The sequence below is a fragment of the Aquarana catesbeiana genome, linkage group LG02 (genome assembly GCF_042186555.1).
Source record: "Aquarana catesbeiana isolate 2022-GZ linkage group LG02, ASM4218655v1, whole genome shotgun sequence".
In the NCBI taxonomy this organism is placed as follows: Eukaryota; Metazoa; Chordata; class Amphibia; order Anura; family Ranidae; genus Aquarana; species Aquarana catesbeiana.
In genome coordinates this window covers 723,641,499-723,659,929 of record NC_133325.1, presented here as the reverse complement: position 1 = coordinate 723,659,929, position 18,431 = coordinate 723,641,499, and the positions used below count along the sequence as shown (strand labels likewise).

Here is an 18,431-nt window from a genome sequence, read left to right as displayed (position 1 = left end):
GATTTTTATCAGGACCGCAACATTATGGCGGACAGATCGAACACCTTTGACACATTTTTGGAATCATTTGCATTTATACAGCGATCAGTGCTATAAAAATGCACTGATTACTGTGTAAATGTCACTGGCAGGGAAGGGGTTAAATGTGTTACCTAGGGAGAAATTCTAACTGTTGGGGGGATGGGACTGCCTGGGTGAGGAGACCAATCAATGTTTATACTTGGTATGAACAATAGATTGGTCTCCTCACCCCTGACAGCACGGAGATCTGTCTGTTTACATTGACAGATCTCCATTCTGTCTGTGTGGAGCGATCGCAGGTGCCTGACGGTCATCACGACCGATGGGGCACGCGCATCGGCTCCGTTGTCATGCCTCCGGCGGCGTGTGCACAGACCCTAGTGGTCAAAAGGCAAGCCTACGTATAGCTACGACGGTTTGCCCAGGGGAGCCAATCTGCTGGTCAGGAAGGGCTTAAAAAGTGACAGCGCCAAAAGCTGAAAATTGGCTTGGGCAGGATGGGGGGAAAGTGCCCAGTATTGAAGTGGCTAAAGAGCCTTGCGAGCTACTATGTGTGTTCAGAATGGGCTAAAAAATTTGCTATAGAAATGCTGCTGGCACTGTTCACAATCCCATATAACTGTGCATAAAACAAGGACTGGGGAATCTGTGTCCTCAGTCCCTTTGTCCAGAATGTGTACAGAACCCCCCCAGATATGTCATTTCCTGCTCGTGATTGGCTCATGATTTTCCCAGAAGTCTACACTAAGATGCAAGTCAGATTTCAGGCATCCCCTGCAACAAAAATGTCATTTTTGGTGAGATAATCCCTAAAGAGAACACGTCTGAGGCTGGGTTCACACCGGTGCGTCACGTCAGCCGCCCTACTTTGGATCCAACTTTGCCTTGCGACTTGAAGCCGACATACCTCCGACTTTCAATGAACAGGGATCCGACTTGGATCCCCGCCAATACCAGGCGCTGTGTTTGGTATGAATCTTGAGGGGGAACTCCACGTCAAATTTTAAATAAAAAAAGGCATGGGTTCCCCTTCCAAGAGCATACCAGGCCCTTCGGTCTGGTATGGATTTTAAGGGGGACCCCCTACGCCGAAAAACGGCATAGGGGTCCCCCCCAAAATCCATACCAGACCTAACAGGCCGCATGCCCTCAACATGGGGGGTGGGTGCTTTGGGGGAGGGGGGCCCTGCGCCCGCAGACCCCGACAACCAACGCCCAAACCCCTCCCCAAAAGCACCCACCCCCCATGTTGAGGGCATGTGGTCTGGTACAGTTCAGGAGGGGGGCGTTGGCTCGTCCCCACCCCTTTTCCTGACCGGCCGGGTTGCGTGCTCAGATAAGGGTCTGGTATGGATTTTGGGGGGACTGTTTTTTTCGGCGTAGGGGGGTTCCCCTTAAAATCCATACCAGACCGAAGGGCCTCCTGGTATGCTCTTGGAGGGGGAACCCATGCCAGTTTTTTAATTAAAATTTGGCGTGGAGTTCCCCCTCAAGATCATCAGAGCACAAGTCGCATGCCAAAGTCGGATCATGCAAGACGGCAATCCGACTTTGATTCGACTTCAATGATAGTCAATGGGCTGAAGTAGGATCAAAGTCGGACCAAAGTAGTACAGGGACCGACTTGTGTCAGACCAGTTAAGACAGCTCCCATAGGGAAACATTGATTTTCACACGTTATGCGACATGAGCTCCCAATGTCGAAGCATTTGTCGCACCAGTGTAAACCCGGCCTAAAGGGATGCAGGCACACCAGCTTTCCTCATTAGTGCCCTGCAGATGCCACAGCTAATTGATAATCATGAAACCACTCCCATTAGACGCACTTTCCCACATGGGCACAGAGGAACAAACAGGGGTTTCTTCAGAATAACAAAAGGTAGAAATCTGCAACAAAGTTTGTTAAAATACCTGGAATGTACATAGATGACATTGCAGGGGGATGATGGGGAGCACAAGTGTGGTGGCACATGGCAATTTCTTTTGGATTTTGGAGCACCTTAATGAGGAACTGCAGTTTGCTCACATAATTTGTAATAAAAACATCTTTGCCAATCTGAAGCTTCCCTCCAACCACTTTGCATATTATTTCATATACAGTATCTCACAAAAGTGAGTCCACCCCTCAAGTTTTTGTAAGTATTTTATTGTATCTTTTCATGTGACAACACTGAAGAAATTACACTTTGCTACAATATAAAGTAGTGAGTGTACAGCTTGTAAAACAGTGTAAATTTGCTGTCCCCTCAAAATAACTCAACACACAGCCGTTAATGTCTAAACCGCTGGCAACAAAAGTGAGTACACCCCTAAGTGAAAATGTCCAAATTGTGCCCAATTAGCCATTTTCCCTCCCCGGTGTCATGTGACTCGTTAGTGTTACAAGGTCTCAGGTGTGAATGGTGAGCAGGTGTGTTTAAATTTGGTGTTATCGCTCTCACTCTCTCATACTAGTCACTGGAAGTTCAACATGGCACCTCATGGCAAAGAACTCTCACAACCGGGGACACCCACCATGACCACAGCTGATAGAACCACACCGATTCCTTTCAGATTGAAAAGCAAATTCATACCTCCTGGACATTTTCATTCTATTGAGAACTACATCAGGACGATTAAACACGATGTGTCCCACAAAAACTCAAATAGAACATACACCAATTTGAATTCCGATGACTTTGCTGCACTCAAATCACTTAAAGATGATAAGAACATTATTATCAAACCCGCCAATAAAGGCGGAAGTATTGTCATTATGGATTACAGTGATTACAGCAAGGGCATGCTCTCCCTGTTGGCCGACTCCACTAGCTGCACAGTATTGAGTAGGGATCCATCTGAAAGTGCCAAGAATACCTTATTACATCTAATCAACATAGGGCGATCGGGCGGTTGGCTGACCGATGAAGTGGCCAATTTCCTTTATAATGACCACCCCCGTATGCCTGTCATCTATGGATTACCTAAGATCCATAAAGGCACCACACCATTGAAGTTTCGACCCATAGTATCCGGTACGGGGGCCATCACTCAACCATTGGCTCAAGTCATTGATTTCTACTTGCAGCCCATTGTCAAAGATTTACCTGCCTACACACGTGATACGAGTGATTTCCTTGAGAAGTTAAGACCCTTCCATACCTTTCAGAACAATTGGAAATTTGCTACAATGGATATATCTTCCCTATACACTTGTATACCAAACTCTGCCGGCCTGCGGGCCGTTGAACACTTCTGTACTAAACATAACCTCCCTGAGGTACCATGTGGATATATCCTCGAGTGTCTTGAATTTATTCTTACTAATAACCACTTTAAGTTTGAAGGAAGGACATTCACACAAATACGTGGCACGGCCATGGGGAGCTCAGCAGCACCCTCGTTTGCCAATCTATTCGTGGGTTACCTTGAAGAACGACACATCTACCCATCCCCCCTCTTTCACAAGCATGTTATAAAACGGATGAGGTACATCGACGATATTTTCCTTATTTGGTCAGGAAGTAGTGATGAGTTCAGTACATTTGCAGACTTTTTGAACAGTATTTTTCCAGGAATTGTATTCAATCCCGAATTCTCCTGTGAACGTATTCCATTCCTTGATGTGCTCATCACCAACAACCATGGCACCATCACAACATCCTTATACTCAAAACCCACTGATAGAAACACCTTGCTCCACTTTCAGAGTGCACATCCCGAACACCTACGCAGAAATCTACCCATCTCGCAATTTGCCAGGGTACTACGCATTTGCTCCGATGAGGAGGACAAAAAACAGCAACTCGAGATTATGTATAACAAATTCTTGGAGCGCGGGTACCCCACGATGGTACTTGACCAAGCTCTGGACAAAGCCCAGAAAAGACGGATCAGAACCCCCAACCCTGTCACCGGTCCATTGTTCGTACACACGTTCAATCAAGGGTCTGGCATAATCAAACACGCCATTGAACACAACCGTAATATTCTATTATCTGATAGATCCCTGGGACCCACTACGAAGGCCAGGCCCATGATAGTATATAAACGGGGTAGAACGCTGCGTGACCATCTCATACAAGCTGATCCCAGACATAAGTACATCAAAACATTACCCAAAATCTCGCTAAAAACAGGTTGTTACAGATGCTACAACTGCAATGTGTGCAACTCACTCATCTGCGGCACACATTTCACACACCCACGTATGGGTAAACGTTACCCGATACGTGAATACTATAACTGCAATACCGATTTTTGTGTATATGTGCTGAAATGCCCCTGTACATTATCATATGTGGGTAAGACTGTTGGCCCGTTTAAGAAAAGATTCCAGAAACACAGAAGCGACATCAGGGTCGCCCTGACCAAAACCGAAAAGGGTGAACAGGCTGATCCCAACAAACCGGTGGCATTACACTTTGTAACAGCTAAACATCAAACACATGAGCTCCGTGGGATGGTGATTGAGCACATCAAACCTCCCCATAGAGGAGGGGACCGAAATCTGTTACTTCTCCGCCGTGAGGCCTACTGGATTTATACCTTGGGCACGGTACACCCTGGGGGACTCAATACTAACTTGTCGTTTACATGCTTTATTGATGAAAGATGATTGTCTCACATGTATGTTTTCTTTTCCATCCAGGATATGGTTATCAGTATGATGTAAAACGTGCAATCTTGATCATCTTGATATTGGTCTAGCAATTACTCATCGGATGTTTATTTACCTTGTATGTTTATATATACCTGGTACTACTCTCCCTTTTGGGGATCTTTTTCTGCTTTCTCATTACTTTTATACATCTGGCATTTATCAGTGGTAATCATCCAGCGGGCACTCTGACCGTTTTTGGTTTTTGTATTATTGTATTTATGACAATGAGTCTGGTACCGTATTCCCAACTACAATTTTGGGCATTATCCAGCTAAACTACATTTACTGGGCATTATCTAGCCCTCGGGCTCCCGCTGGCAATCACATTTGATATTCCCAGAGTCTCTCTTTCCCTTTCCTCCTCTCCTCTCTCCCCCGTCCCCCCCCCCAACAACCCACCTCTCCTTTTTGCACCTTCTCCGCACTCCCCCCCTTTTTTTCCCCTTCCCCTCGGTTTCCCTTTCCCCCCTTTCTTCTTAGTCCCTCCCCCCCCCCTTTTTGGTTATTTCCCTTATCCTTCTTTCCCTTTTTTTTCCCCTTTTTTTCCTTTTTTTTCTCTCTTCCTTTTTTCCTTCTCTCCCTCTTTCCTTTTTCTTCCCTTTCTCCTTTTCTTTTCCCTTTTTATTGTTAATATTGTTCCCTGCCCTACGCACTGTTACTTGTCCTATATTCCCTTGCACACTGTGCTTTATTCACTATATTCCATCTATTTGATTTTATTTTGTTTTTTCCTCTCTTTTCTTCCCCCCCCCCTTTTTTCCCCCACTTTTTTTTCCCCTTCTTTTTTTTCCCCTTCTTCTTTCCTTCCCCCCTTGTATGTTTTTTTCCTCTTTTACCCTGACATGCTTGCTTTAACATGTCGCTCTCATACGCTCTATTCCGTTCTATTTTACTTTTCTTTCCTTTTTGCTTTATTCCTTTGTTCTTGTCATGGCATCTCTTTCCTTCACTCCTCACCTACACGCTATTTCTTTCAGCACCTATACTTGCTCTTCCCCGCTTTTTCGCTTTTCCTTTTCCCTCTCTCCTCTCCCCGTTCGCTCCCTCCTCCCCTTGGTTACCATACGTGGCGTCGGCCGCATGTCACGGGTTTCCGTGACGACGGCTGCCCCAATGCCAGGGGTCCTTCGTATCCAGTGGTTGCCAGCGAGCCGGGCGCATGCGCTACACACGCGGCGCCATGCTATTGGCTCCCTGGACCTCCAGCTGACTGACAGTCGCTGGGTCATAGACAACAGTGTACCCCGAGCGGGCGGAATCGGCAATCCTTGCCGATCGCACACGATTTATGATAGTTACTTACGCCACTTGGTATTATATCATTGTAGGCTTGCCAGTATTGTTATGATTATACAGTATCTATACAAACTATTATTTTTAAATGATCCTGGCGGGATTCTGACGTCAGATTGACGTCAATGGGAGGGGAGGGGACTATTTCTCTCACTCTGCACTTGTTGTTCTCATTATTGGTGACCACTATATATATGTTGTATTTCACTGTGCACCCCATCACTTGCCTTTGAAGGGGTCCTGCGCGGCCCCAAAACGTTGCACCCCCCTTGTGATGTGACCATTTTCGATTAAAAAACCTTTTTTGGACAACCTTGTCTGCTGATCCATGGTGTGCTGGCGAAGATGTACTTCTGGAAGTTCAACATGGCACCTCATGGCAAAGAACTCTCCGAGGATCTGAAAAAAAAAGAATTGTTGCTCTACATAAAGATGGCCTTGGCTATAAGAAGGTTGCCAAGACCCTGAAACTGAGCTTCAGCACGGTGACCAAGACCATACAGCGGTTTAACAGGACAGGTTCCACTCAGAACAGGCCTCGCCATGGTCGACCAAAGAAGTTGAGTGCACGTGCTCAGCGTCATATCCAGAGGTTGTCTTTGGGAAATAGACGTATGAGTGCTGCCAGCATTGCTGCAGAGGTTGAAGGGGTGCGGGGGTCAGCCTGTCAGTGCTCAGACCATACGCCGCACACCGCATTAAATTGGTCCGCATGGCATGTCGCATGTCGTTCCAGATGGAAACCTCTTCTAACGATGATGCACAAGAAAGCCCGCAAACAGTTTGCTGAAGACAAGCAGACTAGGGACATGGATTACTGGAACCATGTCCTGTGGTCTGATAAGACCAAAGATAAACCTATTTGGTTCAGATGGTGTCAAGCGTGGCGGCAACGGGGTGAGGAGTACAAAGACAAGTGTGTCTTGCCTACAGTCAAGCATGGTGGTGGGGGTGTCATGGTCTGGGGCTGCATGAGTGCTGCCGGCACTGGGGAGCTACAGTTCATTGAGGGAACCATGAATGCCAACATGTACTGTGACATACTGAAGCAGAGCATGATCTCCTCCGTTCGGAGGTTGGGCGTCAGGGCCAGTACTCCAACATGATAAGAACCCCAAACACACCTCCAAGATGACCACTGCCTTGCTAAAGAAGCTGAGGGTAAAGGTGATGGACTGGCCAAGCATGTCGCCAGACCTAAACCCTATTGAGCATCTGTGGGGAATCCTCAAACAGGAGGTGGAGGAGCACAAGGTCTCCAACGTCCACCAGCTCCATGATGTTGTCATGGAGGAGTGGAGGAGGACTCCAGTGGCAACCTGTGAAGCTCTGGTGAACTCCATGCCCAAGAGGGTTAAGGCAGTGCTGGAAAATAATGTGTGTCAAAATAATTTGGACATTTTCACTTAGGGGTGTACTCACTTTTGTTGCCATTGGTTTAGACATTAATGTCTGTGTGTTGAGTTATTTTGGGAGGACAGCAAATGTACACTGTTATACAAGCTGTACAATCAGTGTCATTTCTTCAGTGTTGTCACATAAAAAGGTATAATACAATATTTACAAAAATGTCAGGGGTGTACTCACTTTTGTGAGATACTGTGATTCTGTACTTGCCAAATATGCTGCAGAAATCTCCCCCCACTAAGTCTGGGTGCATCCATTTTAACTGTGGGCAGCTGATGAATATTGTGTCTTCTAATGAGGGAAGCTGTAGTGTCTGCATCCCTTTAGGCATGGTTATCCCAAGGCTGGCCATACATTATACTATTTTCTTGTACAATTTTACTTTAGATTTACTAAAACCATGTAATAGGCGATGAAACCTAAATACTTTCAATTTGTATGCAATCAAGCAGACCCCTGCACTACACAGTTGAAGTTAGAGCTAAAGGAAATTGAACAAGAAAATTGTACATTTGGCAAGCTTGTTTAGGGAGTATTTTATTAAAAACTTGTATTTCTATCAAAGAGGATGCCTAAAACCTGACTTTTATCTTGGCGTAGATGTCTGGGAAATTCAGTGAACGAATTGCACAAGCAGGAAATTACGTTTTTGGAGGTGTTCTGTACACAACGCTTCCATGTTGCCAGATTGCACAGAAAATGACATTGGTGCAGGGAAAGGTAAGTTTTACCAACTTCAAACTACAACATGTCTTATTTTTTTTATTTTTTTTGCTATATTTTTCTATGAAACAGGAGTTACCCTTTAATACTGCAGTAAAACTTTTACACTAACACATTACGGTTTCTACGTTTGTGTTTACAGAATCTATTCGTTTTTTGAATTGTCGTAGGCAATAATACTTGACTCAAAGAGGAAAGCAGAGGGAGGCGTGCAAAAACACTGCAGTCTCAATGGCATAGCAAGTGTCACAGAGGTCAGCCAATAGTGTGAAGACGTGGCATTTCCTTATATCATGTTACATTATAGCCTAATTATCTGTGTTTATCACTCCCAGAAATCAAATATGAAAAAGACAATTTATAAAAGTCAATAAAATATATTAACTTTTTTCTGACAAGCATCATGCACAATCCCTTTTCACTCTATCACATAAAATCAAAAATGTAAAACTGTACTCCAACACAACCCCATTAATATAATGTTTTTTGGTGTTTACTGATGTATCTCATCCTCATATCAGGGAAAATTTTGAGAATAGAAAACTGAATAATCACAAAACTGTTACATTGGAGTTCATTTCAAATAATTACAGCAAACTAAAGTTTCTATGACTTCACAGAGCATATTTCTTCCAGTCTACAACACATGGTTCTAAGTCAGAATATGAATACTTTTTACCATAATTTTCTAGACAGTATTGTCCAATAGATTAATTTAAAACCATAAAGAAACTGCATACTTCCTTTGAAAATAATTCAGAATGTTAGTTTGTTGAACCATAATCTATACAAGAGTGAAAATCAGAACACCAAAATATCTATATTATTTAAGGTTCATTTACTTAATTATTTTCATAAATTTACCGAGCTTCAAAGAGAACAAAACCTTGACACCCTTCCCTCGATATTCCAAAGAATGGGTAGGTTGTAGAAATGTTTCTGTATTAAAGAACAATTCCACGCAAGAAGAAAAAGTAATTCGTGAATTTCTAATGCTATCCAGAAAAAAAACGAAACAATGTCAATGCTGAAATTTGAGTCTTCTGAAATTGATTACAAGTAGGTTGTACAATGCTCCTGGCATGTGGAAGGGATGTATCTACAGGATTTCCTGAAGCCTGTTCTGTGCAACTTTCTCTTTCTCTCTTTGATGTATCATTACTCAGATTCAAAACACTAAAAATGCGAATCTAAGTGGTAGTTATAAGGAATTTTTTAATACGGACACCCTGATAAACAGGCAAATAGATTTGGAAGTGGTATTGGACCTTAAACGGTTTTGATGCTTGATACTGTAGCCCCTGTGAAGTACGTTAGGTTGTTATACTTCCCATTGGGCCATCAGCTACTGAGGAACCTTGGATGAAAGCCATAAATACAATAAGGAATGGATCAAAACAATCAGATACGGTACAGTAGCTCTTTATTTAAGTTCAATATCCAACACATTTTCAGGCTTATACAGATCCCACTTAAATAACTTTACAGTGGAGTTAGTGGTTGACTGCAAAATGAGGTGGCTGGTGTTAAAGTCGAACTCTAGGCAACACTTTATTTTTCATATTTGATAGAGCAAGGGATGGTTATAACCCCTGTCAGATTTTTTTTCACCATCTGGTGCTCCAGGAATACAGCGAGTTGCCTAGGCATGATAGAGTTGATTTACTAAAACTGTAGAGTGCAAATTCTAGAGCAGCTGTACATGCCAATAATGCTTCTAACTTTAGCTTGTTTAATTAAAGTGGTTGTAAACCTTCTCCTATACCCAGTGAAGTGAATAGCCTCAGATGATACACAGAGATGAAACAAATCTCCCTACATTGGTTTTACATGCATATCTGCTGTCTTTCCCTTTCTACACTCTTTGGAATGCACACATCGCGTTCGAAATCTTTCTTCCTTTTCCAGCAGTGGGTGTGGAGTTTGAGGAGAACTGACTCGAGGAAAGACACACTCCCCCACTCCACGTAGGCAGAGGAACGTGCAGAACTGTATGCTGCATAGACAAGCTCTCTCTGCTTATCTACCTCTAAGCTCCCTCCCGAAACAAATTTTCAGCTGCCGTTATCTTATGTGTCGCAGAACTTGTCAAAAGTAACTCTGCTGATAACAGAGGATCAGAGCAGCAGAAAGAAACAGCACTCAGAGCTTTGGGGAGAGAGAAGTAAACATTACAGATATATGTGCCTAGGTCAAATTTCATAAATTAATTGTTCATTGTTAAGCTCTGGTTCACATTGATGCCACTTTGAAATTGCGCTACTTCACTTGAAGTAGCGCAATTTCAAAGTAGCAAGGTCATCGCGATTTCAGGTGCTACTTGATAGACATCTGTCTGGTTTCATGCACAGATGTCTATTGAAGTCGCACCTGAAATCGGCAGAAGTAGTACAGAAACTACTTTTGCAAATCGGTGTGGCGCCACAAAACCGGTGTCGCACTGATTGGAACAGTGCCATTGCCTCCAATAGGCTGTGACTTGTCATGCAATTTGATCTCTAAAATCGCATGACAAATTGCTCCAATGTGAACCTAGGCTTACAACCACTTCAAGCTTTAACTAAAAAAAAACTGGAAGCTGTTTGGCTTTTATGCAGAGCTGCACCAGCTTTTGCACTCTTCAGTTTTAATAAATCAAACCCCATGTGACTAGAGAATACCAGACAGGTTTTCTGAAAGCCTAATGTAATTATTGCTATATTGAGGGGATACCAATGAACCTATACACAATCCAAAAGGTAGACTTTATGACAATGAATAATAACCCAGGTGATAAAAAGTGCCACATTTCAGTGAATTGGATATAGGGTTGTAAAACAATTACTCAGCCTGACTGATTGTTCAGCTGGTCCTGGGAATACCTCCACCTGTCGTGACCTGCTCACCCAGCTTGCCCTTTGATTTCTCTTCTGGTGTCTCCTATCTGACCTGACTAACCCTGTTTACGGATGATTTTGCTTGAACTCTGTTGGCTGTAGTGCTTAGGATTCAGATATACATCAAAAACCAACTTTGGCCATCTCCTGATGAAGTGGGTGTTGTCCCACGAAACAGATTACAGCTCCTGCTTAGTCGGAATTTAATGTCCCAGTGGAGAGATCTTTTTCCGTATGCACGGTTGGATATCAGTGGGATGATTTAACCCTTTGAAGGTAAAAGTATATATGCCGAGCATGAGAGTGCAAGGCAACTAAAGCTGGTGAGTGCGTTTCTTAATGGGGGGCGGAGACACTTTCACATGCAGTGTGGTGGAAGATTTGGAATATTACAACTGCTATAGAAAGATATTTTTGAAGTCACAGAGTCAAAATTTGGATTATTTTATGGACTTTAATTTGTGTCACTTTTGTCACTAATGTTCACAGTGACTTGTCACAGGGTGTCAATTCATTTATGTTTATGTTACAGTATTGAAAGATAACAGAAATTATTCGAATGGCCCTGATGAAAAGTTTACATGGCCTGGAATGTTTGGCCTTGGTACAGACACAGAAGGTGGCACACACAGGTTAAAATGGCTATTAAAAGGTTAATTTCCCACATTTGTGGCTTTAAATACTAATTTGTGTGTGTGTAGTCAATGAGTTTGTTAGCTCTCACATGGATGCACTAAGCAGGCTAGATACTAAGCCATGGGGAGCAGAAAAGGACCGTCAAAAGATGCGCATAGCAAGGTAATGAAATTTTACAAAGATGGGAAAGGATATAAAAAGATATCCAAAGCCTCGAATTTGCCAGTCAGTACTGTAAAATCTTTTAATAAGAAGTGGAAATTTTAAGGGTCTCTTGATACCAAGCCAAGGTCAGGTAGATCAAGAAAGATTTCAGCCACAACTGCCACAGGAATTGTTCGGGATACAAAGAAAAACATACAGGTAACCTCGGGAGAAATACAGGCTGCTCTGGAAAAAGATGTTGTGGTTATTTTTAAATGAGCACAATATGATGATATTTGAACTAAAAAAGAGCTGCATGGTCAAGTTGCCAGAAAGAAGACTGCACAAGTTCCACAAAAAAGCCTGATTACAATATGCCCAACAACACCTTGGACATACCTCACTGGGCTTTTTTGTGGCATTGGCGCAGTAAAGGCTTCCTTATGGCAGCTCAACCATGCAGCTCTTGTTCAAGTATCGTTGAATTGTGCTCCTTAAAAAACAACCACACCATCTTTTTGGAGAGCAGCCTGTATTTCTCCTGAGGTTACCTGTGGGTTTTTGTATCCTGGGCAATACTTCTGCCAGTTGTGGTTGCAATCTTTCTTGGTCTACCTGACCTTGGCTTGGTATCAAAAGAGCCCCGAATTTCCCACTTCTTAATTAGGGATCAAACAGTACTGACTGGCATATTCAAGGGTTTGGGTATCTTTTTATATCCCTTTCCTTCTTTATAAAGTTCCATTACTTTGTTACGCAGGTCTTTTGACTGTTCTTTTCTACCTCCTCATGGCTCAGTGTCAAGCCTGCTTAGGGCATCCAAGTGACAGATAACAAACTCATTGACTATTTATACACAGACACGAATTGTGATTTAAAAAGCCACAAAGGTGATAAATGAACCTTTAATTGCCATTTTAACCTGTGTGTGCCACTTTCTGTGTCTGTTCCAAGGCCAAACATTCCAGGGTATGTAAATTTTTTATCAGAGCCATTTGGGTGATCTCTGTTATTATGGTTTAAAAAGGATCCAAAAAACTATGTGATAATAAATGGCTTAATGCGATTACTATCCTTAAATAAAAGACAGTTTTTTGGCATGGCGAGTCATATTTTCAATATAAATGCCAAAATTTTACAATTTCTGCCAGGGTATACAAACTTTTGAGCACAACTGTACCTGATGAAATATTAAACACTCAAAACACGACCATTCAGCCACTGCTTCAAGGTCCTCAAACAGGGCAATACTAACTTATTTTTACCCTCGATGGGTCAAACCTGACGTTAAAGTGGTTTTAAAGTCAAAAGTTTTTTTTACCCTAATGCATTCTATAAATCTCTTTAGAATTATAACTGGCCTCTACTCGACAAATGTCAGTGTGGGCAACAGATTCATGTACCTGTTGTAAACAAGTACATGAATCTGGTGCATGTACCGAGTAAGAAGGGGCACTGAGAAGAGATTTGTCCATAAAGGCACTTCGCCCTCAGTGCAGCTTCCCTTCTTCTTGGGGAACTGATGTGTGTTAATCCCCATCAGGTTCCAACCATCAAGATACAGTATTGTATCTGGGTGGGCGGAACCTGATGGGGATTCATAGACACTAGTTTCCCATAAGCTCCACCCCCTTGTGATTGACAACAGTAAGCGGGCAGATCCTTAGCCAACAGATAGCCTGCTATTAGCTATAGAATCTGCCCACTGCCAATCACAAGGAGCAAGCAGATCTGATGGTGTCAGCTTCCCCATCAGGCTCCTCTCACTGCATGAGCACTGGTTGCTAGGTGGCTGTGAAGCCGAATGCATCCTTAACAACCAGCAGCAGAGAGAAAGTAGTGGTGGCTACAATATATATATGAACAGGCACCTTGCCCTTCACTGTACACCAACTTACAGTTGGTCATAAAGTGGAACTGAATTCTCCCAATCAACATTAAAGTGGAACTTCAGGCAGAAAATTAAGTCCTGCTAGATCATTTCAGGCTGGCCCCTTTTGCAGGTATAGCTATGTAAAACATTAAAAGTAGGTGCCTATACTGTTTAAAATCCAGTAATACACACTCTCATCCTGCTCTGCACATGCTCAGTTGCTTAGGCACTGCTGAATTTGTAGAGGCAGATTTGCTGATAGCCTTAAAGTGGAATTAAACCCTCCTCCATCCTTTACAGCCAAGGAGGCTGCTTCTGTGTGATCTGCACATACCATGGTGCTGCACATGTGATCACTTATGACACGAGCCATTTGATGGTTTGACAGTTTGGTTGAGGACACAAGCAAATGTGATTGTTAGTAATCTCGGCATTCCAGGAATGTAACAGTTTTATGAAACTGTTAAATCATGGGTTTAGTTCTGCTTTATGATTTATTTCTTCTCAGGGGCTCTGGGCTTCAGCAAAATGGCAGCCTCCAGCAAGAAGAAACAGGAGCAATGCTGGAGGCAATTTACAGCACACACTCATTTTGGAATGCCTGTTCCTTGCTAAAAGGCGATTATGTTTATCAAGTTGTTATGGGTAAAATTCCGCTTTACCTATTTTTATTTGTTATGCTGCTAGCATCAGTAAATAGACAGGAAGGTAGATATTTATTTAAAACTTTTTTACATTTCCTCAGTTGCTCCCTGTTTTCTGGCCTAGGCCAAAATAATGTCATAGATCCCAGGAATCTTCATAGGCCTTTTTTTTTCCTTTCGTCTGAAAGAGGGGAGGAGGGGCTTTCTCAGCTAAGCACACCCTCCTGTCTACATGCCTGAGCTAAGGACAGATGGATTCCAGAAGTAAATGCTACACCAGTAAAGCAGGACAAAAAATAAACTTATAGAAGTAGGTCCAAAGCTCTTCTGACCCTACTTTTCCCATGAGTCACAGGAGTGCACTTGGTTCTGCACCCTGTGACCCAGATTCAGCCAACAGCGGTCCAGCGTAACTCAGCCGGTCCAGGCTCTAAAGGGATCCTGGCTTTAATGTCAAGATCCACCCAGATGCCTTAGCGGCAGCTGGCTCAGCATCTGAGCACACCACTGAGAGCCTTATCCAGCTGCTCCCTCCCCCTCTACACATGGCGCTCCAGTGAGTGCTGGAGGGGCAGAGCACAGAGCCAGTGACTGGCAGTCACTGGCTCTCTGCTCACTGAAGACCAAGAACTGGGCGATCAGCAGTCTTTGATCACTCAGCTCTCAGTGTAGAGGTGGTGGGGAACAGATGCAGCATCCACCTAGGTCTATGTATGTTTGTTATTTTGAAAGCCCAAACTTCTCTTTTAAGGCAGCCACATTTTAAAGAACTGGTTAGCGGAAACATGTAACATTTTTCTTTTTTTGGGTTTAGATATGCTTTAACTAAAGTAAAAAAATAAAAAATAAATACATTTTCCTGAGGTAGAATAAACCATCTTGAGTTTTATCCTTCTTATGAAAAATACTCACTGAATTCACCAGTCAGAAAAACAGCCTCTGCTCCTGGGGCCCACTCTTTGCAATAGATCCCTCCATCTGGCTTGTTGTGGATGCCAAAAGATTGGTAACTTCTGGAGAATTTTTCCAGCCCACCTTCAAATCCCTCAATATTTTTCAAACGTTCTTCAAACAAAGCGTACCTACAAAGACAATTACAGTTAATTTTAGACAATTTCAAATATGAATCCTTAAAATCAGCCAAAATTAAAGTGAATACACAGATGAGATGCACATATTGAAATTTTACCTTCAAAAGCATTAATATTCCCTTTATTCCATACTGAGATGTACTTAACCATAGCAGATATCACAGCCAAGTGGATGACACCACTTATAGATATAGAGTACAGTGGTGCCCGCTTTCCACCCCCAGATTCCTTCCTGGACAATGAAAGAGCATTAGCAGACTGATGAGTTCATCTCTCCATTTGTTTCCACTATCAGAAAGTTTCTTGTCAGCACAACGTCTAATTGGCTCCTAAACCTGCTGTTCCCTCTTTCAGTCTGAGTAATGCTGTATAGGTGATTACAACAGTCTGATAAGTCAAATCAGGGTACTTATACTGTTGAATTTCAAAATATATATTTAATGAATACCTAGCTGCATTAATTAGCCTATTTTATAACTTGCCTGGAGCTCTTCTTCCAAAGTCATAATGGCTAGCACCGAAAAAACAATACTCTGTAGTTGAGTCATGGGTTGATTCACTAAAACTGGAGAATGCAAAATCTAGTGGTGGTTGAAGGCCACTACAATGTGTTTACCTATTGGATTTGGTATATCCCTCAGTCACCCCTCCCAGCTAGCCCCTTCTGTTTCAATGTTCGCTCAGTCAGCGTTTGCTCTTCATAGAGACAGGGTTAGGAAAGTCATGGTCTCCTTACGCCTCAAAATACTAGAAAAATATCCTCTGTACTGCATGTCAGACGTAAAATTGCATCAGACTCAACTTCCGTGCCTTATTGAAGAGAGAAACGGCCAATGGATGGTGCCAAGTCAGCAAGTGACCAAACTGTCTTGACAGATTGGGTCTAAGGAGGTACAGTATCTCACAAAAGTGAGTACATTCCTCACATTTTTGTAAATATATTATATCTTTTCATGTGACAACACTGAAGAAATGACACTTTGCTACAATGTAAAGTAGTGTGTACAGTTTGTATAACAGTGAAAATTTGATGTCCCCTAAAAATAACTCGACACACAGCCATTATTTTCAAATTCGCTGGCAACAAAAGTGAGTACACCCCTAAGTGAAAATGTCCAAATTGGGCCCAATTAGCCATTTTCCCTCCCCGATGTCATGTGACATTAGTTTTACAAGGTCTCAGGTGTGAATGGGAAGCAGGTGTGTTAAATTTGGTGTTATCACTCTCACTCTCTCATACTGGTCACTGGAAGTTCAACATGGCACCTCATGGCAAAGAACTCTCTGAGGATCTGAAAAAAAGAATTGTTGCTCTACATAAAGATGGCCTTGGCTATAAGAAGATTGCCAAGACTCTGAAAATGAGCTGTAGCACGGTGGCCAAGACCATACAGTGGTTTAACAGGACAGGTTCCACTCAGAACAGGCCTCGTCATGGTCGACCAAAGTAGTTGAGTGCACGTGCTCAGCGTCATATCCAGAGGTTGTCTTTAGGAAATATATGTATGAGTGCTGCCAGCATTGCTGCAGAGGTTGAAGGGGTGGGGGGGGGGGTCAGTCTGTCTGTGCTTCGACCATATGCCGCACAGTGCATTAAATTGGTCTCCATGGCTGTCGTCCCAGAAGGAAGCCTCTTCTAAAGATGATGCACAAGAAAGCCCGCACACAGTTTGCTGAAGACAAGCAGACTAAGGACATGGATTACTGGAACCATGTCCTGTGGTCTGATGAGACCAAAGTAAACTTATTTGGTTCACATGGTGTCAATCGTGTGTGGCGGCAACCAGGTGAGGAGTACAAAGACAAGTGTGTCTTGGCTACAGTCAAGCATGGTGGTGGGATTTTCATGGTCTGGGGCTGCATAAGTGCTGCCGGAATTGGGGAGCTACAATTCATTAAGTAACCATGAATGCCAGCATGTACTGTGACATACTAAAGCAGAGCATGATCCCCACCCTTCGGAAACTGGGCTGCAGGGCAGTATTCCAACATGAGAACGACCTCAAACACACCTCCAAGACGACCACTGCCTTGCTAAAGAAGCTGAGGGTAAAGGTGATGGCCTGGCCAAGCATGTCTCTAGGCCTAAACCCTATCAAGCATCTGTGGGGCATCCTTAAATGGAAGGTGGAGGAGCGCAAGGTCTCTAACATGCACCAGCTCTGTAATGTCATCATGGAGGAGTGGAAGAGGACTCCAGTGACAACCTGTGAAGCTCTGGTGAACTCCATGCCCAAGAAGGTTAATAAGGCAGTGCTGAAAAATAATGGTGACCACACAAAATATTGCCACTTTGTGCCCAATTTGTACATTTTCACTTAGGGGTGTACTCACTCTTGTTGCCAGCGATTTAGACATTATTGGTGTGTTGCGTTAATTTTGAGGGGACAGCAAATTTACACTGTTATACAAGCTGTACAGTCACTACTTTACGTTGTAGCAAAGTGTCATTTCTTCAGTGTTGTCACATGAAAAGATATAATAAAATATTTACAAAAATGTGAGGGGTGTACTCATTATTGTCAGATACTCTTAATATATCACACTATATTGTCAAAAATATTGGAACGTCTACCTTTACAAGCACTTGAAGTTTAACCACTTCCCACCCACCCAACGTCATATGACAAGGTCGGATTTGAGCGTTGATATCTGAATGATGCCTGCAGTTACAGGCATTATTCAGATATCTTCTTTTTCAGCCAGCGATTCTCTTCACCATAAGAACAATCATAGCAGCGGTTCAGCCGCTTGATTGTTCTTAAAGGCGGCGGGAGGGGACGTCCCCTCCCACTGCCCTCTGGTGCTTCTCCCGGCTTGCCCCTGTGATTAGCGAACTGGAGAAGGAGCCGACCGGCACCAGATGATGACCATAGAGAATTCCCGGCGGGCCAGATGGTTCACAAAGTCTCTATGATCGTTCAGAGGCCGGGCACGATGTTATGACATCAAGCCCGGCCTCTGCATTTGAAAAAATGCCGCCGCCTCGGCTTGGATGCCAGATTTGTTTTGTTTTGTTTTTATTAATTTCAGGCTTCCCAGCCTAGAGGTGAGATCTGGGGACTTTTTGACCTCAGATCT

The 18,431-nt window shown here is 43.2% G+C and overlaps 1 protein-coding gene across 4 annotated transcripts in view; it reads right to left on the bottom strand.

Moving 5' to 3' along the window:
• The window catches only part of GBE1 (1,4-alpha-glucan branching enzyme 1), a 309,698-nt gene that overhangs the window by 239,723 nt on the left and 51,544 nt on the right, over positions 1 to 18,431 (bottom strand). For all 4 annotated transcript variants that reach the window (XM_073617016.1, XM_073617018.1, XM_073617015.1 and 1 more), the window contains exon 3: positions 15,172 to 15,341. In XM_073617016.1, the coding sequence (XP_073473117.1) occupies positions 15,172 to 15,341 (170 nt within the window). The remainder of the gene's footprint in view (positions 1 to 15,171; positions 15,342 to 18,431) is intronic.